This window comes from the organism of the source record quoted next, unplaced genomic scaffold (genome assembly GCF_019419815.1).
Source record: "Pyrus x bretschneideri cultivar Hongxiangsu unplaced genomic scaffold, Pyrus_bretschneideri_v1 Contig8, whole genome shotgun sequence".
NCBI lineage: Eukaryota > Viridiplantae > Streptophyta > Magnoliopsida > Rosales > Rosaceae > Pyrus > Pyrus x bretschneideri.
In genome coordinates, this window is record NW_025999820.1 from 10,188,941 (window position 1) to 10,215,661 (window position 26,721).

General features: G+C 36.5%; 4 protein-coding genes across 8 annotated transcripts in view; 1 reads left to right on the forward strand and 3 right to left on the reverse strand.

Annotated features, from left to right (window-relative positions):
• The window catches only part of LOC103929702 (disease resistance protein RPV1-like), a 23,547-nt gene extending 17,428 nt beyond the window's left edge, over nt 1-6,119 (reverse strand). Inside the window, exons 1-3 of the mRNA XM_048575801.1 lie at nt 4,359-6,119; nt 2,327-3,431; nt 1,892-2,188 (exon numbers count right to left, since the gene is read on the reverse strand). Of these exons, the coding sequence (XP_048431758.1) occupies nt 1,892-2,188; nt 2,327-3,431; nt 4,359-4,855 (1,899 nt within the window). The 5' untranslated portion in view covers nt 4,856-6,119. The remainder of the gene's footprint in view (nt 1-1,891; nt 2,189-2,326; nt 3,432-4,358) is intronic.
• Nucleotides 1-12,883, reverse strand: part of LOC103929674 (3-oxoacyl-[acyl-carrier-protein] synthase II, chloroplastic) — a 15,765-nt gene extending 2,882 nt beyond the window's left edge. Inside the window, exons 1-15 of one of the 4 annotated variants that reach the window (XM_048575804.1) lie at nt 12,429-12,883; nt 11,494-11,699; nt 11,213-11,416; nt 10,697-10,807; nt 10,173-10,268; nt 9,951-9,996; nt 9,825-9,855; nt 9,627-9,648; nt 9,336-9,404; nt 8,955-9,039; nt 8,535-8,689; nt 8,373-8,453; nt 8,185-8,244; nt 7,919-8,086; nt 7,211-7,644 (exon numbers count right to left, since the gene is read on the reverse strand). In XM_048575804.1, coding sequence (XP_048431761.1) covers nt 7,970-8,086; nt 8,185-8,244; nt 8,373-8,453; nt 8,535-8,689; nt 8,955-9,039; nt 9,336-9,404; nt 9,627-9,648; nt 9,825-9,855; nt 9,951-9,996; nt 10,173-10,268; nt 10,697-10,807; nt 11,213-11,416; nt 11,494-11,699; nt 12,429-12,807 — 1,662 coding nt within the window. In that variant the 5' untranslated portion in view covers nt 12,808-12,883 and the 3' untranslated portion in view covers nt 7,211-7,644; nt 7,919-7,969. Of the gene's footprint in view, nt 1-7,210; nt 7,661-7,918; nt 8,087-8,184; nt 8,245-8,372; nt 8,454-8,534; nt 8,690-8,954; nt 9,040-9,335; nt 9,405-9,626; nt 9,649-9,775; nt 9,856-9,950; nt 9,997-10,172; nt 10,269-10,696; nt 10,808-11,212; nt 11,417-11,493; nt 11,700-12,428 lie in introns of those variants that run through there. The other 3 variants (XM_009338897.3, XM_009338898.3, XM_048575803.1) reach the window with 3 other exon arrangements.
• Nucleotides 12,884-18,189: 5,306 nt separating this feature from the next.
• LOC103929675 lies at nt 18,190-20,378 on the reverse strand. 2 transcript variants are annotated; one of them, XM_048575305.1, is made up of 7 exons: nt 20,223-20,378; nt 19,799-20,119; nt 19,506-19,599; nt 19,243-19,361; nt 19,066-19,149; nt 18,784-18,867; nt 18,190-18,695 (listed from the first exon to the last, which is right to left on the reverse strand). In XM_048575305.1, the coding sequence occupies exons 2-7, from the start codon at nt 20,093-20,095 to the stop codon at nt 18,612-18,614; spliced, it is 762 nt and encodes a 253-aa protein (XP_048431262.1). In that variant the 5' UTR covers nt 20,096-20,119; nt 20,223-20,378; the 3' UTR covers nt 18,190-18,611. The 2 variants fall into 2 exon arrangements, with proteins under 2 accessions (XP_048431262.1, XP_048431263.1); XM_048575306.1 differs by lacking the exon at nt 20,223-20,378 and having other exon boundaries at nt 19,506-19,604; nt 19,799-20,094.
• Nucleotides 20,379-21,267: 889 nt separating this feature from the next.
• Nucleotides 21,268-24,536, forward strand: LOC103929677 (DEAD-box ATP-dependent RNA helicase 17). Its single transcript, XM_009338902.3, has 8 exons — nt 21,268-21,421; nt 21,525-21,851; nt 21,962-22,070; nt 22,174-22,523; nt 22,632-22,705; nt 22,918-23,222; nt 23,560-23,800; nt 24,070-24,536. The coding sequence occupies exons 1-8, from the start codon at nt 21,313-21,315 to the stop codon at nt 24,316-24,318; spliced, it is 1,764 nt and encodes a 587-aa protein (XP_009337177.2). The 5' UTR covers nt 21,268-21,312; the 3' UTR covers nt 24,319-24,536.
• Nucleotides 24,537-26,721: the final 2,185 nt, after the last annotated feature.

The window sequence follows — 26,721 nt, forward strand, 5'->3', positions numbered from 1 at the left end:
TGAAACAAAAGATTGCTATATCGAGAAAACTGAAAGGCAAACACAAGATAATAGAACAAGGAGAAGTTACCAATCGAGTTCTCGGTTTTCATTTTTCAAAAAAAATGTAAACTAAAAACTGAAATGGTAATCGAACGGTTCCTTATTTTAAAGATTAGGATTAGGGAAGTGCAAATGAATATGTACGTACCCAAACTCTTAATAAATCAGAAACTGTCGATCATTTGAAGTGGACGGTTGCTCTTGCTCCTTCTCCTCCTCAATATCAATAGGAACATTGAGATCAATCTGATGGCTCCGAAGAGAAGTTAAGCAGTTCGTTTTGGTTGCGCAATAGGCGATGCACCCCGCAGCTTTTAATGCGTGTCGCTTTGTGAAATAAAAATATAACTTGACAAATATCTCCCTCCTGCTCGTGCTCCTCTAAATCCACTAACTTGCTCCTCACATGAGCTGCCTTCATGTCATTGTCAAACCATACGTAAGGTTCAAACTTGACTATTCCGTTGATGAGAATAGTAGTATAAAGAAAATGAAAAGTCGGTGGTTCAAAAACGAAAGATAGAGCCAATCCTAATAATGTCTCCCCCACTTGTAAATTTAGAGGAATTTCAAAACAAAATTCACTGCCACCAACAAAGTCTTCATATTCTGGTGGAAGTTCAAGTGTTGTTGGATGGTTAGAGGTATAGCTGAACCACTTTGGAACTTCATTGCCTGGAAGAACAACTTGAAATTCAGAGCGCCGAAGAGATTCCTGCAATAGCAGATATATATAGTTAACTTACAAACAGTCGTTATCTGATCTCTCTCTCAAGTATATATCAACAAAATTTATTTTCATTTCCAGAGAAATTAAGAAGAAGAGAGAGGAACCTGATGATTCAACAAATTGTTTTCCAACTTTGCCACCTCATCGCCACTTAGTCTAAAGCAATTTGTCAAGATCAGAAACTCAAACATAGGGGGCAGTTCTGGAAGTTTCTCCAACGATCTGCAATCACTTAGATCTAACAAACGTAGTTTTGGTGGTAGGGCTTGTGGAATGTTCTCCAATGATCTGCAATCACTGAGTCTAAGTGACTCCAAGTTGACAAATTTGCTAATGCAATCCGGAAGACTAACAAAATTGTTACTCGACAGATCAAGTCTTTTTAATGTGGACCAGCAATTAAGAGGCACAAGGAAGTCACTTTCTGATAAATTGCATCCGTTAAGATAAAGCTTCCGTAGCACTGGAAGCGTTAATGTGATAGAGTTGTTATCTGAAGTATCTAAGTAAGTTGAAAACAACTGTGATTTGGTACTGCAGGATGAAACTTCATCAAACTTCACCTTCTTCCCAAAAGTTAGGAGGTGGAGATTTTGCAACTCACAACCATTTGCTGCAAAACTCCCGAGCCCAGTAAGATAAGCAATTGATGAAGGCAGTTCTCTTATGCCACTTTTTTCTATATGCAAAGACAATAGGGATTCCATCTTGCCCTCCTCTATTTCTGGGAAACTCTCGAGCCTTGTGCAACCTTTGAGAGAAAGCCATCGAAGGGATCCCAATCCAAGTCTTGTTGCAAACCTCTTAAGCTTAGGACACCCACTAAGATTCAATTCAACAAGTTTATCAAGGAATCCAACAGAATCATCAACCTCAACCAAATTTTTACACTTGCTTAGATTCAAGAACTTTATGTTTGGGCTTCCAGATAAGTCGGGAATTTTTTCCAATAATTCGCAACCTCTTAAATTCATGAATGTAAGCTTTGCCAAATTCTGTGAAACCAAAACCGAAATTCACATGTTTAAAAAGAATTTAATGAAACACTTGAGGTTTTATTTTTTGGGAAATAATATATGTTTAAATAAATAATGATTCAAAATACTTTAAAGTATATACCTTAAATTCCTTCAATTGTCTTATGCCACTGTATGACACATCAAACCTAACGAGATGTCTTGGATGATAATTGGACGGCAAATTGAACACAATTGTATTCTTTTGATGAATATCAGATTGTCCACCCAATTCAATCCACCTCAAATCGTTGGGCAGATAATCAACGCGTCCATAAAAACGTGCATTAAGATTTATAAAAATTTCAAGATTTACCATATGCAAAAAGCTTTTTGCATTCAAGGGTATCACATCTGTTTTGGGCAACTTCACCACAATGCCTTTAATTTTCCATGTTCCCTGAGATGGAAAAAAATGAAATATTATTAACAAACCATGTCGTTTAATTAACAAACAAAACACAATGTCTATTTTAAATTTCTGTATTTTCTTTTCAAGATCATGCAAATCAAATGTATGAACATATATTTTACTTACCCAATTTTTAGTTAGAACATCGTACACATCTTCATGAAACCACAATCGGCTACGTTTCCCTGGTTCAGTGGGAGATTCTTCGTAAACTATATGCTTACCCATTTTTTCTAGCAAGTCATGCATCAAAATCCGATTATCTTCAATAGTTATGATGGCATTCTCAACGAGTACTTCTATACAATCTTGAGGTACATTGAGCTTCGAACTTCTTAATATTTGTAACACATAGTCTTTATCTGCGCCCTTGAAGAAGCATGCAATGTCTAGGAAAATTTGTTGTAGGACATTATCCCACGCATCATAACTTTTTCGAAGTGTTCTTTGAATACCTCTATAAGGCTCTCCTTCATAAGCATCGTAACTATCTAATATATCTTGCCAACGATCTATACTTTTATTATGCAGATGAGAACCTATAAGATTAAGAGCTAACGGAAGACCTTCAGCATAGGCTATTGCACGTTGTGCGAGTTTGAAATACTTGTCTGGAGGCTCATTTCTTCCGAAGGCATTCAAACTCAAAAGCTCAAGAGCCTTGTCGTCTTGTAACTTTTGGACCTTGTATATCAACCGAACTCCATAAGATTTCAGCAATCCTCTATCTTTTGTGGTTATGATCACTCTGCTACCCTCACCGAACCAATCAACTTGAACTAGGTTGTTTAACTGCTCCATTTCATCCACATCATCAAGAATTAAGAGAACCTTCTTCTGCCTCAACAGTTTCTTTATAAGACTGATTCCTTCATGAACATCGACAACATTCAACTCTGTACCGCATAGGATTTTAGAAAGAAGAGTCTTTTGTAGTTGGATTACACCTTCACGTGATGTCGATAGTTCTCTGACATCTGCCAGGAAACAACTACCTTGAAACACATGAGCAATTGCATTATAAACAGCTTTTGCAATTGTTGTCTTGCCTATTCCAGATGTCCCCCATATCCCAACCACACGACCATTTCCTCCGACACCTAAAAGCTCTTTCACCTCTTGTACGCACAAGTGTATTCCAACTGGGTGTTTGGCCACATTCAAATATGTGCGTTGTAGTACTTCGACTAAGATCTCCTTAACAATCTTATTGATAAGGGTAGCTTCAGAGCTAGCAGTAAAAAACAAATCACACAATTAATTAGTACTGTTTTTTTTTTTTTTTTTTTTTTTTTTTTTTTTTGCTATATCTCAGAGAAATGTGGAAGAGAATGTAAAAAAAACTAATAGAAAGGAATATTACACGATATTAATGAAAAGTATAGAATATTTTTCTCTGCTTATCCAAAAGAGAGGGTTTCAAAAGGTTAAGCATGTGTCGCTCGCTAGAGATTGTGAAAATGAATCACAATAAATTGACATTAATTATTGTAGGTTAACTCCCGTTATTGTTTACTTTAACGAAAAATCACATTTTTACACTAAAAAATCAATCATAGTACTATTCATTTTACCCTTTATTTTATCTTTATCATTAAAACTCAAAATTTTCAAGCACTTTTCATTAATTTTTCTTACTTTTTAGGTTCGTTTTGGAGGGTTTGGGTTCTATGTTCCACTCTTTTCTTGTAGTATTTTTCTGTTTCAAATAAGATTTATATATATATATATATATATTTTTTTTTTTACGTATTTCTTTTTCCTTGCATTGAGGGGTGAGGATTATGTCCCTTAGTGTAATTTTTTTATTTTTTATATCAATAAAATTCTCTCGTACCATCAAAATTTTCAAAAGAAAACAAAAGTTACATTTTTTTTCCAACAAATGATAATCTTAATAGGTTAAATTGTTTGTGATTGTGAAGAGGAAAATCAGTGTGAATCTTTCCTGTCCTAATATCTAACTCACTAACTTTATTGCTCTACTCCTATATTTGTATTCAAAAGAAAAAGCATCCATAGCATGAAGTCTAAATACGCTTTATTCTGGGGAAAACCGAAATACGCAGCTAAATTGACATTTGTACCATGAAATACAGGAATCAAGAAAATTAACCGTACAAATATACAATACTAGAAGGGGCACGAATAAACTTACTCTTCTTTCTTGAGAGGATATCCTGACAAATTTGCTGCTTCTTTAACAGCACTCCTCCATGCGAGGATCTTCTTCTTGTTGTCCTTGAATTTGCACTCAAGTTCTGTAAACGCTTCACCGAAACTACCCGTGTGATTTCGTACATGGGACGGATCCACCTTATAAAAAACTGGCCAAACTATTAGCTGCCTTGACTTTCTACATTCAAGGATATGAACGAGCTCGTCCAAGCACCATCTTGAGGATACGTATTTTTCAGACAATACGATGATCGAAATTCTCGACTCTTCAATTGCTTGGAGAAGAGCCGACGATATTTCTTCTCCTCTTGTAAGATGGCAATCAATGAAGGTGTTGATTCCATTACGGATCAAGGCATGGTATAAATGATCTGTAAAATTGGTTCGTGTATCCTCACCTCTAAAACTCAAAAACACATCATATCTCCATGAAGGAGTACTGCTGAAGGAAGAAGAAGAGACAAGTTGATTGGCCATAGGAGAATTAAAGCCAGATAAACCAAAGAAAATAGCCTTAACAAGATTTGGAATACGCAGTATGGTATGGATAATGGACTCTCTCTTGATATATGTATCAGTCCTCAAGCTTTTCTTCCTACCAGCAGAGTAGTTTCCTACCTACTACCTTCGAATGTGGTCAAGTTGAAGCTATGGAAGTTTCGTCGCAACTTCATTTTAAAAGGGGTTTCTATCCATCATTAATTAAGAGCTGGGGATTGACTAGAAAAAATTTATATTCTAGAAACTAGCAAACTTTTACTTGATTAATTAGTCAAGGACGTGTTTACGTGTCCGTGGATAAATCAAAATGGGTGGTACACGAAAAATAGAATCGGATTCCTGATTTTGGAAGAATTGTATTCTTGAGGTGAAAGGTGTCATTTGAATTCCGGGAGACAAGCGGAATCCGGAATACAATTTTTCTACCTAATTCCTAAAACTCCAATCTGCCACTTAAATCAACAAGCCCACATCTCTCCAGCGCCAGTACTTCTGTGGTTGTGGCGTCGTGGTCGTGTGGGGATGGAGGAGCGAGAGAGAGACGGAGCCGCAGGAAAATGGTAATGAAGGATGCGCAGAAAATAAAATGTAGGGGAGGGAGGAAGAGGTGGTGGCGATGGCGGTGCCGGCTGGGGAGGACTGACGAAGGATACTGGGAGAAGAGGAAAAGACGCGAAGGTTTGAAAAGGACGAAAAATTGGGCTGGTTAGAAAGTCATGGGCGTGCCGGTGGTATAACAAATTAGGTTTAAAAAGGTCAAAAACAAAAAACGAGACAAAATTCATAAATGCTAATGTTGTTATGAAAATTAAATTTTATTAGTTTTCACATAAAATAATTTAAACCAAGGGCAGTGTAGTAATCAAATGGTTTCGATTCCGATTCAGAAATGAATTGGTAAACAATTTATATGGAATTGACATCAATGCTATTCCGTTTTTTGATAGTTTAGTAAACACCTTTCATAGGAATTTGTTTTTTATTCCTCTTTAATCTAATTCCTTCTCAATTCAATTTCATTTATTTTGATTACAGATTAGTAAATGAGCCATAAAAGTTGGTCGAAGGGAAGGCTAAAGTGTGCAAATTCTTTTAGACTTTTACATGTATTACCAAATATCAATATATAGAGTTCCAAAATTTTCAGTTTGCATAATTTAACAATAATTCATGTTTAACTAAAACAATAATTTGACACATAGTACTACGGTCTAGTGGTATTTCTCTTCATTTGTAAGTGAGAGGTATTAGGTTCAATTCTCGCCAAAGGCAAATTTGAACCACATTATTGCTAGCTCATTGTGAGGCTAAGCTCATCTCATCCCCTTAGTGTAGATAATATCAATTGTTCAAAAAAAAAAAAAAATATTATTCAGACATACAAAATCGACTCATTACTTTGTAAGAGATGTGCTAGGAGTAAGAGTTTCCTAACTCAAACTATTTGACCTGGCAGTTTTACTTTGGAAATTTTTATTTGAACCCACTTAACCTCTTTCAACACCCACTATCAAGTACAATATGAAATTAATAATAAAACTTGAATTTATCAATAAACCCACACCGTATAATTAAACCTACCATCACACCTTTTTTAGAAGATTCATAAACAAGTAGAAACTTCACCAAATTATTTAATTCGGGATTATATTTTCCAAAAGGGTGTAAAAATAAATCTACATTTTGAATTGGATCTGGGATGGTAGTTTAGATAATAATTTTGGGTTTAAAGAGATATTAATCTTTTTAATTAAAAATAACGAGGGTTTAAAGAATAAGTTAGATGTAAAAAGAGGTTACATAAATTCAAATAAAATTTCCATTTACGTTTACCTGGTTTGAATGTTCGGAGGTTGCTGGGATTTGAAGACGAAGTACATGCTCGAACCATACGCATATTGGCCACTTGATAGGAAGTTGATGAGCCGTAGACCAGAGCACAGGACGGCCGCGAGAAGGGGAAAGCGAGTGCGGTGAAGACGACAAAGAAGCTCGAAAGGCAGAGTGCCTCGGCTATCCTCTCCGCCAAAGACTTGAAGTCCAAAACCGCGTCCAGAGGAAAGGGAGCCGCAAGAAGAAAGCTAGGTGAAGAACATCCCACTTCTATCAACACATTCAAGGGGAATATATAACACAAGGGGTCTTTGTTTTATAGTTTTTCTCCAGATTAAAAATAAAAAATAAAAATAAAAAATAAAAAAAAATAAAAAATAAAAAGAAAGGAGAGGAACGTGTAGGTTAGAATAAAATATCGCTTGCTCAAAATAAAAAAGTGGAGAGACATAATAAAGAAGTTCGAACAGTTTCAACGCAAATCTGTACCAAAGGGGATTGCTGTTTCCCTGACTGGGAGTTATCTTTGAAAATTAAAATTTGGAAAGAAGATACAAGTAGGTCAGAATTCGAAGAACGTAAAGTCATGTAACTGCAGACTAAATTTCATTACAATTATCCGATCAGCCAACTAATTGTACAAGAAAACCAAATCAAACAAGGCAACTATTGCCTTAGCGGCGATTCAACGACTGGCACATAAAGGAACAAACGCTACCGTGGCTATGGAAGGGGAATTTTTCTAACAATAACAAGCAAAAGTATTTCTTGTTAACCATTGGGTGAGCTCTTAATATTTTCTACTTAGTGGCCTCCTCAACAGTCTTCTCGAGCGATTCAGTTTTCGTAGCTGCAATCCATCCGACCATAGTGAAGATCAAATACAAGGGAGACTTCTTGGGTGCTTTACTTCAATGTGGATTCAGTCTTATCTGCAGATAACTAGTTCTGCTTAATTTGCAAGCAAAATAAACGCAAGAAAGATCATTGATTTCATTGTTGAAGAAATATGTGACAGTGCTCGCAACTGTTCTACTATGTTGATTTCAAGTTGAAAAATATTAAGTCTCAGACAGAGTCACAATACTGCAGAATTATGTTTCGTACTACTATTTTTCATAAGAAATCCCGACACTTTGCTTGATTTGTTTACATATTACAATTCTTTCTCATTTCTAATAAAAAGGTGGCAGTATGCAAACGTACCTTCAGTACGATTGCAGCAAAGATTGGAGTAGCACACTTAGACCTGTGTTTCTACTTGTATGGGGCAAACAAGACCGATGAGTTGTGGCCACCGAACCCAAATGAGTTAGACAATGCCACCTTAACGTCCAGTCTCTCTTTCTTTGGACCCACTAGTAGTTTTGTATCCTGCATTCACGTGCTGACAGAGTTAGATGATTCCAAATACACTTTCATTGGACATTATATACCAGAAAAGGGTTACAAGGGAACGGAAGACAACGTACCATGCCCTCATCTGGGTTTTCCAGATTAATATTTGGATGTATCCACCCAGTTCTTATCGCCTACCCAAAAAGAAGAAAACATGTCAAGAACTACACTTCAAGCTAAACAAACAAGAATTGTATTGGTCTTACATATCTGGTCTAAAAATAGTACGGTCTTTCCAAGTCAAAAACATCACGTAAGTTACCTGTACTGCTGCAACGGCTTCTACAGCACCAGATGCTCCCAGTAGGTGACCAATCATGGATTTTGTAGAGTTCACTCTCAACTGTGAAACGTAAAGATCTCATCGAACATAGAAATACAGGAATTAAGAAAACAGGTAACGCATCCTATGTATTGTTGTTACCTCGGGATTCTGGCCAAAACAATGAATGAGAGCATTATACTCCTTGAGATCCCCGGCCGGTGTGGATGTAGCATGTGCATTAATGTAATTAACATCTTCCCTAGGCACTCCAGACTGTTCTAAAGCCTTTTCAATGCAGAGAATAACCCCAGCCCCTGTTTCCAAGGACATTAATAAAATAATTCAAATTCCAGAACTTGATGTAATTCATTGAAACAAAGTGCAAGGCGAATAAAATTATTCACACAAAAAACATGCTATAACGATATTAGTCATACAAATATTTCCACATAATGTTCTTTCATAATGAACCTCTACTAGATCAACAGAAACAAGTTGCCAAAAACTTCTTGGTTCCACAGCTCAACAAAAGAATGTGAGAAGCGTAGGAGTGAGATTTCCAAAGATAACGCATATTACCATCAGGGTGTGGCTCGGTCATGTGGTAAGCATCACATGTGAAGCTTCCACCAAGGAATTCTGCATAAATAGTTGCACCTCTTTTCTGTAATAAAAAAAAAAAATCGATGAATTAAATCCTCTTTTCTGTAAGATAGAAATGGAGGTAGAAATGAATGATTAGAAAATGTGTTTGTGAGACTATAGGGGTAGCAGCAAGTTCAAGAAACGTAACAGAAAGCATGATACAGATTAACTTGAGGGAACCACAGGATACAGAATGTCCCTACAGACTTTGCACCTACAACCATACAGTTACAGATGATGTGATCCTACACAGAAAGAAGAAAAAAGGATATCCAGACAGACACCCAAGTGCCATTGCCAAGATTTAGAAAATACCTTAGCATGTTCTAAGTCTTCTAGGAGCAAAGCGCCAGCTCCTTCCCCCATAACAAAGCCATCACGATTCTGTCCAATAACCAAAAACAAGATTTCGTTAAAAACAACAACTAGGTAAGTCTACATGTAAGTAAGAAACAATTATTACAGTTTCAAACTTTCTTTCGCAATGCAGTAACGTTTCTACAATTAAGAAACTCAAAGCTCAAGCTCAATAGATATGACTAGGTTTAGTTATAAATTACGACACATCATTTCAAAAGAGCTGACTAGATTCCAACACAAATTTACGTTGTGACATCCAATATATGACATGCCTTTCGATGATTTTTACCATTCTTGTTCATAACAATATTCACAAAATTTTCATCATATAACCTAACCAATAACAGTGGAAATAAAAGAATAAATGAATCAAGCATTGTTATTGGCCACATTACACTATCCCAAGGGCGTGATGCTTTGGTCGGATCATTGTTTCTTTGTGACAGTGCTCTGCATGCCACAAAGCCTCCCAATCCTGCAGTGATAGCATAAGAATAAGATTATTATATTATCATACGTGCAACTCTGAGTAAACTAAGAAATCAAATATGCAAAGAATGGGAGCAATACCAATAGGTATCATCACTGAATCTGAACCACCACAAAGCATAAGGTCCTGCATAATAGTTCAAAGAAAATTGTAACTCAGTTATTATAATACACTCAAAGATCGTTCATCAGCATACCATTACTTTCAATTTTGCATCTAAACTACCACTAAATTACTTCACGGTGTAGGAAAATATTTTGCATCTAAACTCTACCACTTAATATGATTAGCAGAATACTTACTGCTTCACCTCTAATGATATGATTAGCCGAATTCAAAATACAGAAGTTGCTTGTAGCACAAGCAGTAGAAATTGAATAATTTGGGCCCATCCAACCCTGCAAGTGTAAGAGTAAATATCAGTTAAATGGACAAGTACAAAATCTCAGCGGTCATCACAAACTGTAAGAGTATGCATCAAATACGTATATATACACACACATATACATATATATACATATATATATATATATACATAGATACATACATATATATATATATACATAGATACATATATAGATATATATACATAGATACATATATATATATATACATAGATACATATATATATATATATATATACATAGATACATATATATATATATATAAACATATATACATATAGATACATATAGATACATATAGATACATAGATACATATAGATACACATAGATACATAGATACATAGAGATACATATATATACACATATGCATGCATACACACATATATATGCATATATATATATATATATATTATAATCTCACCAGATCCATTGCCAGCATGGCAGAACCCATATTTGTGGTTGCGAAAGGTACACAGAAAGGGTTCATCTTCTTATAGGAAACCCGTAAAGCTTCAATTGCATCATTGAAGATCTGTTCAATATCAAAACGCAAAACGGATTTATCAAACATGACCGAAGCGATGAAAAACACATCAGATCTTGTCCCAAAAGCAGATTTTGTGGATCATTGTGAGACTATCTGGCTTGGAATTTAATTTTTGTGAGCTGCGTTTACAAGATGTTACTACAGGAGAGAGATACTGATACACTGTCTTAAATTAACAAATAAAGAACATAAACAAGTCCACTTCTAAAATCAAAGAAACTAGTTTTCGTGCATCTCCACCAAAAATGACATTTGGAGGATGCGACATAACATTACAAACTCTTAACCATGCTTGCTAAAAACATCAAATTGAAGACAAACCGGTAGAAAGATTTTTCAATGTTCCGCAAAAAGTGTACATGATATTAAGGCACAGAACACTGGGGTTACCTTCATGCCACCCATTGCTGAGCCAATCAAAACCCCACATTTTGCTTTGTCTAATGTCTCCATGACTTCTTCTGTGATTCCAGCATCTGCCAAGGCTTTCTTTCCAGCAGTAAGCAAATAAAGCATGAACTTATCCATTCTTCTAGAAAACTTTGGTGCTACCCATCCGTCCGTTGAGAAAGACTTGATCTCACCACCAATCCTCTGAAGAAAATAAAGAGAAGTAAGAACATGGTACAGGGAAAACAACAATTTGAAGGGAGGTTTAGTAAATTAATCACCGTTGGAAACTGGGTACAATCAAAAGCTTCTATCTCACTAATGCCACTAACTCCCTCAAGCAAATTATTGTAGAAGACATCAGAATCATGACCGAGTGGGGTCACCACACTCATTCCTGTCACAACCACCCGCCTCTGTCTTGTTAAAGGTTTCTTCTGTTTTGTTAATTCTTCAGTAGGTTGCACAGCTACAGCCATGGTTTCCCCTATATTTCCACCAATAACAGTGACATATAACAAACGTCGTGCATCTCAAACAATATGTGTACTAACTTACTAATACATCAACCGAAAAAAACAAAGTTATTGTCTTCAATTGTTTATCAGGCAATGGAATATCATTCTAGAGCGGAGATATCCATATATTCACGCATAGGTAAACGGAAACCGTCTTTCCTGGTCCAATATATAGAACCTATTCACTAACAAGATATTCTATTCCTTATTCTATGTAAATTAAAGTTCCTGGCTAGTATCATGAATCACTCAACAGTTGCGAATCGAAGATGCTATGCATCAATGAATCCAACTCGAATACTTTACGGTTAAAACCATTGTTTCTTTTTTGGCACCTCTATAGAAAAGAAGACAACACGGCATAGAAAACCTTTTTCTCTCTTTCCAACAACCTTTGGCATACCAATATAACCAACTTCAAGTAAATCATACTGGAAAGCAATAATAAAGCAAAATTCCAAAATATATAATTGAAAAAACCCCCCCAAAAAAAAAAACGATCAATCAATTAAGCCCAAAAAACACACTCGCACACAAAATACATGAATTGATAGCTTCCCAGATTCTAAATCAGCATTTTTTTTTAAGAAAAACAACAAGAACACAATCAACATGTTCTGATACACTTCAAACAAACAATCAAAAGATCAATCATTTAACTTTGAACATGTCAAAAACAATCAGAAAAACACAATTACCAGAATATGCGGCTCCATTAAAACACCTCTGCCTTCGATTGGAAGCCCCATATTTGGATCCAAACAGTGACGAGAGCCCACTGCATCCCAAAGAAGATAAACCCCTAGAGCTGTAGTACTCATCGCACGGCTCGAAAGCCAAGCAGGAGCTCATGAGGCCCTGAATGCTGGATCCACTGAACGCAGAAATCAGACCCTTCTGAAATTCGCCACTAAAGCTACTGCATTTGGACGGCAGCCTCCTTCCGGCGCATTTCGGCCGCCTCCGGGAGGAGCTGAGCATAGATGCCCTGGGGGAGCAGTCCCTGTCGCACGTGACCGACATGCAAGCAGCCACCAGCCACGTGCAGAGCGGAGATGCAACAGAGGAGGCAGCCATGAAGGACGACGACGACGACAACCCAGATGCTCAAATCGGAAAATACCAAAAACTCAATTGAGATAAATCGATTTGGAGCAACCCCAGAAATGAAAAGCTCGCAGCAATGGCAATCTGCCCCCGTATTGGGAAGAGAGAGAAAGAGAGAGAGTTAAAGGGTATTTGATGGATACGGAAGAGAGAGAAATGGTGGTTTGGTGGAGGAGGTGGTGAAGAAATCGAAGAGAATCGGTGGTGGAAGCATTCGATCTTGTGGGTCACTGTGTGGGTGTTTGAAACGGTTGGAGACTGGGCAACTGAATCGTCCTCAGAATAACAACGACAAGTGCTCTCTCCTCTCTCTCTCTCTCTCTCTCTCTCTCTCTCCCCCCTCTATCACTGAGTCACTGTGCTATGATGAAAGAGAGGCATCGATACAGACTCTAATACATATATCGTTTCGCAAACTACAAAGATCTCTGACCAGAAAATTTGGTACATTTATAAATTTAATTTCATAAAGTAATATATTAAATATATATTTTTAATTGGTGTGACTGACTGACAGCCTTTGTATTGATAAATAATAGAGGATTGTCACTAGCAGCCAGCCCTCCCAGAATTTAAAATTAAAGTTCTTGTTTCATGGTTTGTAATTTGAGATGCAGATCGCATCTGTTTATCGTACATTCTACAGTTAGAAATTATTTTAAATTTTTTATTTAAAATCAAACACTAACAATATCTAACAAAAGCTGATCATACCATATATGATGACCATGTATGATAATGAGGTAGCTATAGTTTGAAAAAACTTCAAAAATAAAATATGGTTTTTTTGAGTTGCATATAAGCCTCACAATTTTTTATACGATATGTTTTTTGTTTCAAAATTTTGCACGATATATACAGAAACGTGATCCTTTAGTGTCTCGAAGTAATAAGAACTACTGAGTTTTTGGGCATGGGCAACTCATTTTTGACTGATACTTAAAAACTGATTTTTATAATTTTTAAATTGTTTTTGTACGTTCTCCTCCCCAACCAATTTCAACCATTGGTTTTGAGATTCATTTAGTTTTTTGTTATACTTTATCTAGTGCAGAATCCAATCAACCCATTCCACCATTGATTTATATATTATGTCCTTTTGTTTCATCCTAAATGTGATATCTTTTGTATTATGTGAATTGTTTGAAATTTTTTCGATATAGTATATATTTATGTGGAAATATTAAAAAATATAAAAAAAATTATAGAAATAGGATGAAGTTTAAATTGACATATTTCATCTATGATTTTAACATATCAGTTAAACATCGACAAAGTGCCAAATGATATTTCCTAAGTTTTTGTTTTAAATTTTCTTGTTTTTTGAGCAAATTTTCATCATTTCTATCCGTTGTTTTCAAAAGTAACTGATGTCGATATAGATATATCTATGAATATTTCTACAAATATGCATGCAGACAATTACACCGATGTTGATATATTAAAAACTGAACTGTGTGGTATCATCCCAACAATTATTAGTTCTAGCGATATCTATAAACAATGTGCATTGTGAGATGAGTTCATTTTCATTACATGTGATAATGTGATAGTCAATACACGAATAAATTTTTCAACCTACTAACACTGCAACAGGGATTATATTTTGTTCTCATCTAATATTTGCATACCTACCTCGGAGATATTTCCTTGAGCAATTATTGTATGCTAGGTCTAATATGTGCTCAATAATTTACATCGAGGGAAACAAACTAGCTACAAGGATATCCATGTACAATGTCATTTTTATACAGACGCATCCGTATCCAAAAATTATGAATTTCGAAGGGCAAAGTGATACTTCAAATTTATATTTCAATAATGTTACTCGTGTTTATTATACATCAAAGTTGATTATTTTAAAATGTAACTATGTCTTGTGAAGTATTTAAGCGTAATTACGGTTATTTGTACGTCATCATATATTTGGATGTATTGACATTAAATTTAATTTACACTAACAAACAGATAATTGACCATAATAAATTGATTATTGTAAATTATAAGATCATACATGTTTTTATTTTATTTTATTTTATTAAATTTTAATTTGGATAAATTAGGTTATTATTGTCACATCCCGGCCCCGGCAGGATCACTTCCAGGGCCCGATTCCACCATAGCACGATATTGTCCGCTTTAGGCCCCCCAGCACACCCTCACGATTTTGTTTCTAGGAACTCACACGAGAACTTTCCAATGGGTCACCCATCATGCGAGTGCTCTCGCGCGCTACTCGCTTAACTTCGGAGTTCCCATGAAACCCGAAACCAGTGAGCTCTCAAAAGGCCTCGTGCTAAGTAGAGATGAGAATATACATATAAGGATCACTCCCCTGGGCGATGTGGGATCTTACAATCCACCTTCCTTAGGGGCCCGATGTCCTCGTCGGCACACACGCGGCCAAGGTTAGGCTCTAATACCAAATTGTCACATCTCGGCCCGGGGTCCCGGGCCCGCTCCACCACCGTAGCACAATATTGTTCGCTTTGGGCCTCGATTACGCCCTCACGGTTTTGTTTCTGGGAACTCACACGAGAACTTCTCAGTGGATCACTCATCATGGGAGTGCTCTATCGCGCTACTGGCTTAACTTCGGAGTTCCTATAGAACCCGAAGCCAGTGAGCTCCCAAAAGGCCTCGTGCTAGGTAGGGATGGGAATATACATATAAGGATCATTCCCTTGGACGATGTGTGATCTTACAATTATCCCTAATTTTCTTTTCTCATTAATTGAAACTTTATTTTATTTTCATTTTAGATCAAGGTCCTTTGACATTTGTCCATGTCATTATTTGAATATTAAATTATTTACATGTATGTCAACTTTAAAAATTCAAATACTTTTTAATCATTTCTAAATATCTCTTCTTAGTATTTTTCATATATTTCTTTTTAATTTGTACCTATTTTTTAAAAGGAAAACTAATGAAAAGTTCAAAAAAAATTTAATTTTAATGAGAAATGACTAATAAAAGTGTAGTGAATAGTACCAGGAAAAAGTAAAAATGTAGTTTTTCATTAAAAATGAATAGTACCGGGAGTGTTTCGTATAAACTCTTTTTTTTTTTTTAATTTATACACTATTCTTTTTAATTTTAATGTGTACCCATAATTTAAATTTTAATGTGTACCCATATTTTTTAATTTAATTTGTACCAATATCTTTTTGCTTAATGTACCCATGCTAATTACATATATTTATTTTAAGTTTTAAAATATATCCATAGTTATTTCTTAAAATATATTAATAATTATGTGAGTACATTATTTTTTTCTTAAAACTATGTGAAGAACAATACTACTCTATTCTTGAATTTTAAGTAATTATTATATTTTAAAAATATTATTTTGAATTTTTTTATTTCATGATTTGTGGGATATTGAATGCATAAATGCAGAAATTAAATCCTTTAAATCATGCTAAGAACCTTGATTAAATATTTGAACAAACAAAATTTCAATTTAATAATTAGATTGATTAGGGACCGAAACCAAAATCACCCTTTTGATTTTTAGAGAAAGCCTCCAACTTATTGCATGCCAAATTATCCGCAAAAAGCAGCATCTTGGATGAAATTTTCGTATCTGAAAAACACGTCGTGCATGCAAAGGCCAAGGGCGTGCATGCATATTGATGCTCTGACGCCTAAAACTCATCGACCATCTTACTTCACTGTTTTAATCGCATGACAAATAATCCGTGTTCAAATGCAATTGTCTTTTCCCCAAAATCACAAAAATTGCATGACACAAATGAGTTTTTAAGTGCCAAAACACTACGTTTAAATCATTCTTTTAGCTTAATTAATTTCTAATTAATTTGGTGTGATTTTTTTGGAATTGATTAAAAGGAGAATCTTGAAAGGCATGAACTAGTGCTTACGAATATGTTCATGCTGGGAAAGATGAGCACGTACTTGGTGGACTTGAGTCAACATAGGTAAGCCAAACTCCTATCTTCTCAACCAAATCCCTCTCTTATTCTCCTTTTCATGCATGTTTGCAATAAACAAATTTAAGTTGGCAAACCCAAACGCCACGGCCAAGGTACGATGGAAAGAACGACTCACAACCACCTTTCCTTTTCCCCTACTTCATCTCAACCATATCTCCAAAGCCTTTTAGTTTGCTTCCAAGAAAGGCTCCTCTTGTCACATCGAAACTGTACGAACAAATATATATATATATATATATATATATATATATAATGTTATGGAAGGAAGACAATCAGTATGAGCTCCTACTCAAAATTCGTTATCGATTCATATAATTTTATGCTTATTAGAACAAGATCGCCTATACAAAAAATAAATTAAAACTAAATCTTTTTTTTTCTTTTCTCTAACATGGGTGGATTATCTCAAAAACTAGCTCGAGAGGTTATTATATAAATAGTTCGAGTTATAGAGACTCCAGTCATATTATCAAATAATCAAGTTCCAATACAATCAAGAGTATTCTCAAAATAATAGTACTCAAGATACATATTATACCTCCAATTCACAGTGCTATCTGTCACCATATTCTTTTCTAAATAGACATGTACCAACTCAGAAGTTCGGTAGGATATTAAAAATTTTAAGTCATGTTTCAATTAATGAATCGTCATTTTTTTTCTTTGGTACCAATGAGTACAGATACTGTAGTGACGGACTTTTGTTGCTTCTTTTATGTGGCTCGAAATAAATACAACCTTATCCCATGTTAACACCAACGGACTGTTTAATTTACAAAGTTCAAATTCAAAGTGTGTTGATTCCTCCATGGTACAAACACAAGTTTTTTATGTCAATACACAGTTTTCTAATGGCTAATCTAGGCTTAAGCTTGGACAGCACCGTTGTTTTTCAATTGGAGGAGTGGGAAATTGAATTTAAGATCTCAAGTGCAAGAGTGAACGCTCCTAACTAATTGAGCTACAATTCTACAATCTCCTTGCAAGCTTCGACAATGTCATCAATCTACCTGAAAAATGAATTAAAAGTTCAAACCAAACCAAGGTACGAGCCGGTAAATCTATGTTAAATTTAAGTAATTGTAATCAATAAGTTCAGAGTTCGTTCAAACTAATGAGTTAGAGTTAGAATAAATCAACGGCATGATTGCGACATCTGAGCCATACGTGTAAAGAAATCAATATACTTTTCTATGACCACAATTCAGCTCCACTCGCTTCTGTCACAAATTGATTGGCTAGCCATGCTTTTCAAAGATTCAAGAGCCAACTAAAGGGAAAGGAATTCATGGTAAAAAATGGACAATCATATAGAGCATATACATACATAAACAGTTTTGAATACTGTACTCGAAACTATACGATTATACGCAGAGTATAAGGGAGAACACGATTGAAGGGTCGAAAGAAAAAAGCATTTACATTTTTCATGGAAAGAACAGCACACAACAAACCCCCAAAGGGAGAATCATGAATCTTTACATGGGTCAATTTCTATACTTGCAAATGATAAGATACAAAGTACATTTGGAATCAACAGGACCTTGTTTGTGGGCACCAGCAGAAATGTAGGAAGAATGCATAACGTTTGCAGGGTTGTAATCCTGGATTTGGCAGACGAGATAGGTGATACTAACATGGTAGTGGTGTGCAACTTGTACGAACAAAGGCCTGACATGAAATTTCCCTCCTTCTGCATATCCTGCCTCACACACTATATCCAGGACGTAGGATATTCTAGAATTCAGTATCTAATTGAACAAACAGCTTCCGTTCGGAAGAAAAATATCTAACTAAGAATGTGAAAGGCCAGAATTACAAATTTAACACTCTTCGCGCGCTTCCGTCTGTAGGTCCTGGTGTTTGAGGATGTTGCTCCTCGAGTATAGTTTGAACCCTCTGCATAATAGGCATCAGATGAAAGTCAAGTCTACGAGAAAGGAGCATACACGATTTAAAAATAAAAACAGAAATTTCAGCATTTTACCTTTACAGAACTTCCAACTTCCTCAAGTTTTTGCAGCAGCACTAGATCCCCATACCTGAGAGACTTTGACGGGGACCCCTGAAGCTGACAATAGAAAAAAAGAGAATTTCGTAATTGAATATGATATGAGGCGATATTTTCCAGCATTCTTAATGGCCTGACGAGTTATCAAGGATTTATCCATATGTCCAGATAAAGCTTTGCAGATATGACCAAAAAAGTTAAGCTTCTTTGGATAAGAATTGAGATTGGCACACCAAAATAACCTGGCATATGACCTACCTTCAAATTTGGAATATCTTCAAGTGTGGAAATTTGTCTAGAGAAGACCTCATTAGTCATGCTTGAAAGGCGCATGAGGACTGCCTGAAATGGACGTCAGGGGAGACAAAACTCATCTTTTCTAAAATTGGGGATATCCTGCGAATAAGTGTTTAACTAAAGTGGTCAATAACATACCTTCCTGAAAGCACTGGGATTCGCAATGCCATGAATATGAACATCATCGCTTGCCGGCCTTCTGACACCAACATGTTCTATTCTAAGTGAGTAGACACCGAAGAGAGACTGCAGATATCCTGAGTATAACAACAGTAACAATAAAGGGTTCTGAGGCATTATTCGAAGACTAAACCTCAAAATGCAATGCACAAAACAAACATATGTATCAAAAAGTAACCTGGGAATGTAACACTTATGTACTAACTGCCAATGCTCTTTACCTTGCTCGATCACAACATCCGCTACTGAAGGCAACAAAAAATGCTTCTCCTTCTTCAACACCCCGAAAATTGGAAATGGAACCGGCTTTGCATACTGAGCTAAAGAAACAAAGCATTATCCAATGGTAACCAGTAACCCATAATTTCACATACCAAAAGCAACCAAATTCCAGCAGCATTCAAAGTAATGATCAATCGACAAACAATCAAATCAACCGAGAACAAAAATCCGCATTCGGGAGCTCAAATCATCAACAACAACATAAAGACTCAAACTTCAACTTCCAATTTACCTTGTAGACAATGGCATTGGAAGTTAGATAGAGCTTCCGCGATCGAATATCCTTTCGCAGAATGTAGCGGCGGACGGGCAGATAAAGCAGCATAAAAATCCCAATCCCCCATGCCAGTACCAAAAGCCCAGAGTAGAGAAGCCATCGTGCAGTTTGGTACTTCACAAAATTCTCCTCCGTTTCCTGAAACGAAGCTGAATACAGAACTGGTTCTTCACCTTCTGCTTCGGTTGCAGTTTCTGACAGCAACCCCTCCTCCAAGCTATCAATCTCCACGACGTCGTTTCGCGTCCCCATCCGATTTGCTCACAGATCCAAACCCTAAGCCATAGCCAACCAGGAACTAAAGGTCAAATTTTTCAGAAATTAAAAAAAAAAAATGTAAATTTTCGATGAAATTTGCATCGAAAGAATGAAAACATACCGATCCGTTGATGTATGCGATCGGTTCGGGATTTCTGAGAGGTTGAAGATGCAAGAGAGACGACGAGGTTCCCTTAGCAGGTCTTCTGTTTTCCTTCTTTCAGTGTTTCAGTCTTCAGCTCAAGCGGGCCGAGCACTGTGGTTTAGGTGCGGGCTAGGCCCAAAGCCCAAATTATTGGTAGAATGTAAGCGTCCAACTTAAATTTTTTATGCAAATTTTTCATTGGATGTGGAGAAAATATTTTTCTTTTCAGAAGCATTTTTGTTCGGAGCATATTGTAACTTTAAAAATCTATGTACCTTTTACCATTGCTTTTTTTTTTTTTGTCACACATAGGCAAAATTATTTTCGGTGGTTAGATAGCTCGTATGATGGTCGGAAAACATTCTTTGCCTTTTCCGGAATCAATCCCGCATATGTCCAATGCTTGTATATCTCCTATACCATATCACAACGTTGGCATTCAATCTCAGAACCAATTGACCAATATTTTTTTTGTTAAATACAATGATATATTTACACTATGGTTGAGATTTGAGTTCAGGCCCACAAGCGTGTTGAACTATAATAATTTGGTACAAATCCATCATCAACGAGAGGGATTTGAAGTATGATGATTTGATATCAAACTCATCATCAACGAGAGTGGTACTTAAATTGTACTGCTGAGCGACAATTGAACCTGGAACCTCTTTGTGAGGATCCCGGTGATGTGTCAATCATGTCCATTCATCGTACATCGTGCGGTTAGAAATTATTTTAAATATTTTTATTTAAAATTAAACATAAATAGTACTTGACAAAAAATGATCATATGATGTACGATGAACGAACACGATTTACAAGTCCTCATGACCCTTACCAAAATGATCCGAAGATGATCCTGTTGGGCAACAATTGACCATGAGTTAAAAAGACTCGAAGATTTAAGCGTTTAACATTAGGCCTCCCATGTAAAACTTGATTTTTTAAGCAGTTGTAAGTCCAGGCCCAATATTTTAGGGTTCAAGCCCAATTCAAAGTTGTGTGCTTTATTAACAAGCGAATTCGAAGTTGGAACTAAGAACAAGCAGAAGCAGAAGCAGCTCAAATGGTGGCCGCCAAGAGAAAACCGACAGAAACAGAGGAATCCGATATCTTCGCGCCTTGCTCTTTCTCCAGTCTCGGACTTCACACAACATTATGCGAACAACTCGAAGGTAATCCATGATTTATTTCTCGTTTTTTACACCGCAATCGCGCTTTGATTTTCTCAAAAAATAACAAAAGATGATTAATTTATGTTAATTTGATCGAAAACAGAGAGGTTGGGCTTCAAAGCTCCGACTCTGGTCCAAGCTCAAGCCATTCCGGTAATCCTCTCCGGCCGCCACGTGCTCGTCAATGCGGCCACCGGCACGGGGAAGACGGTGGCGTATTTGGCTCCGGTCATCCACCACCTGCACTTGTACCAGCCTCGGATTCAGCGCTCCGACGGAACTTTCGCGCTAGTTCTTGTGCCCACGAGGGAGCTGTGTTTGCAGGTTCACGAGATTCTGCACAAGGTGTTGCACAGGTTTCATTGGATTGTTCCGGGTTATGTAATGGGGGGTGAAAACAGGTCTAAGGAGAAGGCCAGGCTGCGAAAAGGTAGCCGAATTTGCATTTTTCATGTCGGGTTTTGTTGAAGTTCTGATTTTTATGTTGTTAAAGTTTTGATTTTTATGTTTTCTGCTTACTGACTATGTGCTGCTCTTCAGGCATATCTATTCTTGTTGCAACTCCTGGACGGCTCTTGGATCACCTGAAGAATACGTCTTCTTTCGTGCACACGAATTTGCGTTGGATTATCTTCGATGAAGCAGATAGGTATAATGCTACATACACCGTATTGTGCCCAAATGTTGTTGTATAATTGTTATCATCCATGTTGGATTTGCATTCATTCGATATCGATATGGTCTTTTAACAGAATTTTGGAATTGGGATTTGGAAAAGAAATAGAGGAAATACTAGATCTTTTAGGCTCAAGGCAACATGGCTCTGCCGCTAAGAATGGCGCTGTTACAAGTAAATATGAGTTTCCGAGGCAGAATTTGCTATTATCAGCTACCTTAAATGAAAAAGTCAATCACCTTGCAAAAATGAGTTTGGAGAAACCTGTTATGATTGGCATGCCTGAGAAGAAGAGGCAATCTATTGCATATCATGAGCATTTAGGATCCGACACGGATGATGATGACACACAAACAATGAAGACAACAGGCTCTGTTAGTGAAGATTATAGACTTCCAGCTCAGTTGACACAGAAATATGTAAAAGGTGTGTCCCAATAAATTTCCTTTTTCCTTTCTTCTTTTTTTTTTTGTTGGGGCGGTTGATAAAAGTACATATATGGCGATTAAGTGTTTTGATCAAATTTCTTTGCAGTACCATGTAATGCGCGGCTTGCTGTACTTCTTTCGATTCTAAAGTATCTTTTTGAGCGACAAACTTCCGAAAAGGTAGCCTGCATATCAACTTTCCATTTCCTAATGGTCATGGAAACTAGCTTTTTTTAGGGGACAGTCTTATAGACAAACTTCAACCCGACTTCGTGGGATAAGGCTTGGTTGTTGTTGTTGTTTTTGTTGTAGTCTTATAGACAAACTTCCATTTTCAAACTTCATTTCGTTAAGCTCTACCCCGTCAGTTCACTCACATATTCATTTTACAGATTGTGCTATTCTTTTCAACATGTGATGCAGTGGATTTTCACTACTCCTTGTTAAGTGAGTTCCAATTCAAACCTTCCTCAGGACCAGATGCAGAACTTAAGCAGAGGTTTGTTAATTGTAAGACCTTCCGGTTACATGGGAATATGGAGCAGGAGGACCGAAGAACTGCGTTTGAGACCTTCAAAAGAGAAAAATCAGCTCTTCTTTTGTCCACAGATGTTTGTGCTAGAGGTTTGGATTTCCCGAAAGTAAAATGTATTATACAATATGATTCTCCAGGCGAGGCTACTGAATATGTTCATAGGTATTTGGACTTATTTGTCTTCCCTTTTCAATTCCCATTTTATTCCCCTTCTCTCTTGGATGTGCAACTATATGAGTCAGACTCATGAGATGCATAAAACAATTACCGATAACAAATTTTCCTGAATTTATTCAAATTTTGGAAAATTTAAGAACTAATTGATATTTAAAATGGACTAAAATATTCTTTTTCAATGGCTAAAATTACATGCTTATATGTTGCAAGATTTGTTTTTGAGCATGAATTTTCCCTAGGCTAACTCTATCATGCATCTTTAACATTATTCATGATATTACATTGAGTTTCCCTGAAGATGTTTATTTCATTCTCGATGTAGGGTTGGAAGAACCGCTCGGTTGGGTGAACGAGGAGATTCATTGTTGTTTCTACAGCCAATTGAAATGGATTATTTGAAAGAGTTGGAGAAACATGGTGTTTCTCTAACAGAGTTTCCCCTCGTCAAAATATTAGATAGTTTTCCACTATATGGTCATAAGCATGTCAGGAAATTTGTTTCCATTGACGCACATCCCTGGGTTATGTCTTTGCAAAAGGCGCTTGAAGCATTTACCGATAAGGTACTTCTATTCTCCTGATTCTTCTTCAGTGTGCCTTAGCGTATGCAGTATGGTGTTGTGTTTGTACTGTAAAGAAAGCCCTACATTCGGTTTTCTGCATTTTTTTTCTTTCCTAGATGATGTGAAATTTTTATGTATCTTGTCGATTAAATAATATTTAGTTAGCTTACTTTATGCTAGACATATTTGTAGATATGAAGATTCATAGTAATTATGAGTTTCGTTCTTTGTGATTAACATTAACAAATTTGCTTCATTTCTTTTCTTAGCCGGATATGAAGACACTGGCCAAAAACACATTTTGCTCGTGGGTTCGTGCATACACTGCCCACCGTGGTGAGCTGAAAAGAATATTTATGGTGAAGAAACTTCACTTGGGACATGTTGCGAAAAGCTTTGCGTTGAAAGACCAGCCTTCCTTGGTCGGTAAGTCATTCCACAATCAAGAAAAAAAGAGGAAGAGGGACGAAAAGCATAAGGGATCATCGAGAAAGAGGAAGGTTTCGAGGAAAACATGATTGCGGTTAAAGATTGTTGCGGTTAATGAAATTGTATGCTGTTTTTGTTATATTAAGATATAGATAGCTATGCTGTTTTTTTTTTTTTTTTTTTTTTTTTTTTTTTTTTTTTTTTTTTTTTTAAATTTAGCATGTCTTGACAAACACTTGCTCACACTGTCATTGTTGTAACCTATCACGCACGAAATCCCAGTTCTTGAGCCGATGATTACAGCTTACCTTGTCAAAATGTAGCCCAATTCACAATCTGTTTAGGCTGATAGCCCAGTTGACAGTTGAGACCGATTTGCTTTATGTCTAGAAAAATGCGAGGATCAGCCCTGCATACGGCCGAGTCCTGGTCATTCATGCTTGTTTGACCCACAACGTTGGAACGGCCAAGATTAACCCGGCATACAGTCGAGCTCGTTCATGTTAGTGGAGCTCTCAAAGCAGGAATGGTTAGGATCAGCGAGCTCATGCACGAGCATGAAAGATCCTGGAGCTTGAAGGAGCATTTTTGTGGAGTCTTTAAGGGGAAAATTTACCACAATGGTGGAAAGATATTTAGCTCTTCTCTTGCATGAGGTCGTGGGTTCAAATCTTTCAATAACTAATCTAAGAAAATCTATTGTTTGACCCCTCCCCCCCCCCAAAAAAAAAAAGAAAAAAAAAAAAAACCCTTATGAAATTACGACCTTTCTCATTAAATTAAGCTATGGATAACATATGTGAGGCTATGCGTTTACCGTCGTGCTATCTGAAGCTACTGACTAAGACACGACACAAAGGATCTAGTTCTTATTTGTTTTGGGTGATATCTTGTGAGTCTACCAAATTCAATGTCACATGATCCCTCCTCTCACAGGAGAAAGACTTCTAGGCTTGGTACATTGTCACCATGACATTTGGTGCTAAACATATAAGTTGTGTGTTAGTGTTTTTCTACATGTCATTTTATAATTGACACAAAACGTGATGATGACTGTGCACTTGTACCGTGAAAATTGCTCTCATCCTGTGATTTTCTGTTAGTTACAGTGGTCGAGGGATTCGTCTGAAAATGATATTCATCACCCATGTTCCATATTAAATGCGGAAATTGTTTTGATCGTTTTCAGTGTGATGGACAATGACATAGAATGGTCCACAATCCATAAGAATTTAGAAAATTGACTTGAAAAATATAATACAAGCTGGAAAGGGTTTAGGATTAAAGTTCTAAAAAGCTACTTTCCACTTATGGGAGAAACTTTTTCATGTGCCCAACGCGTTATGTCGACCTCTTACAAAAAAATTGTGAAACCTACAAACAATATCAAATCCGCCATCCACTATTATAACAGCTTGGCATGGTTTGTTGAGTGTATAGAAATTCTTTTCAACTAATGGCCATGGATTCATATCCAACTCTTTGGTCCAAGCAGTTTGATGGTTACGTTGTTGGAGTAATAGACAAAGGTTCGGATAGCAATCAGGATTGTGATTGAGATTGTACTTAGTGATATTTTACGCTTATATACACGATAAAATGTTATGAATTCATTACTCTTTTGTTCACACACACATCCAAACGTTACAAAATCCCAACACTTTCTAAGCTAAGCCTACATGATTAGCCAGTTCATGATTAGGGTTTGATAATTTTTGCTACTAAGCTAATAAAAAAATGTAGACACCTTTGCCAAGCCAAAAGAAGTCATTGTCTAAATCGGTTATGATAAGAAAATGGACGTTGAGCCCACTCGTATAAACGCGAGTTAGCAATATCAGCTATTGATTTATTGTGAGTTTCACGTGCATCGACGACTGTCCAAAAAACTTGTGGGATAAAACTTGTGGGATGTTTCAATTTAGTGAATAGTATGAGATAGACATTTGCAACCAGTCAACCTTGTTAGATGAAGGGTCAAAATCAAACCCACATGGATTGGCGGAAGTGCCAGATGCACCTGCCGCGTTGACGGACTCAGGACCATAACCCAATGATGAGGTGTCCATACCCTTCATTGGGTCCTCACCTAATTTTGAGACAAAGTAGGCCCAATATTAATTTCAGTTTAGCCCAGTACCCTTCATTGGGCCCACTTCACGTCCTCGTCGGATCAACATCAAACCTCTTTGAATTTGAATATTACTTGTTCATTTTTCACTGTGACTTTGTTTAAGCTTTACTCGGGAGGGGGAGAGTGAAAAGTCTCTAATAATTTTCACAGGTTACCAACATTGTTGCTTTGGAGATTTGGGAGGCTATCCAACTGAAAAACCCTAGTTCTATTGGTCGATCTGAACTAAAAAAAAAAAAAACCTAGTTTCATCAGTTAAGCTGAACCAAACAGAACCTTAGTTTTATCGGTTGAATTAAACAAAACCACAAAAACCCTAGTTCCGCACTTGAGCAGGAAAAGAAATTGAATTAAATCA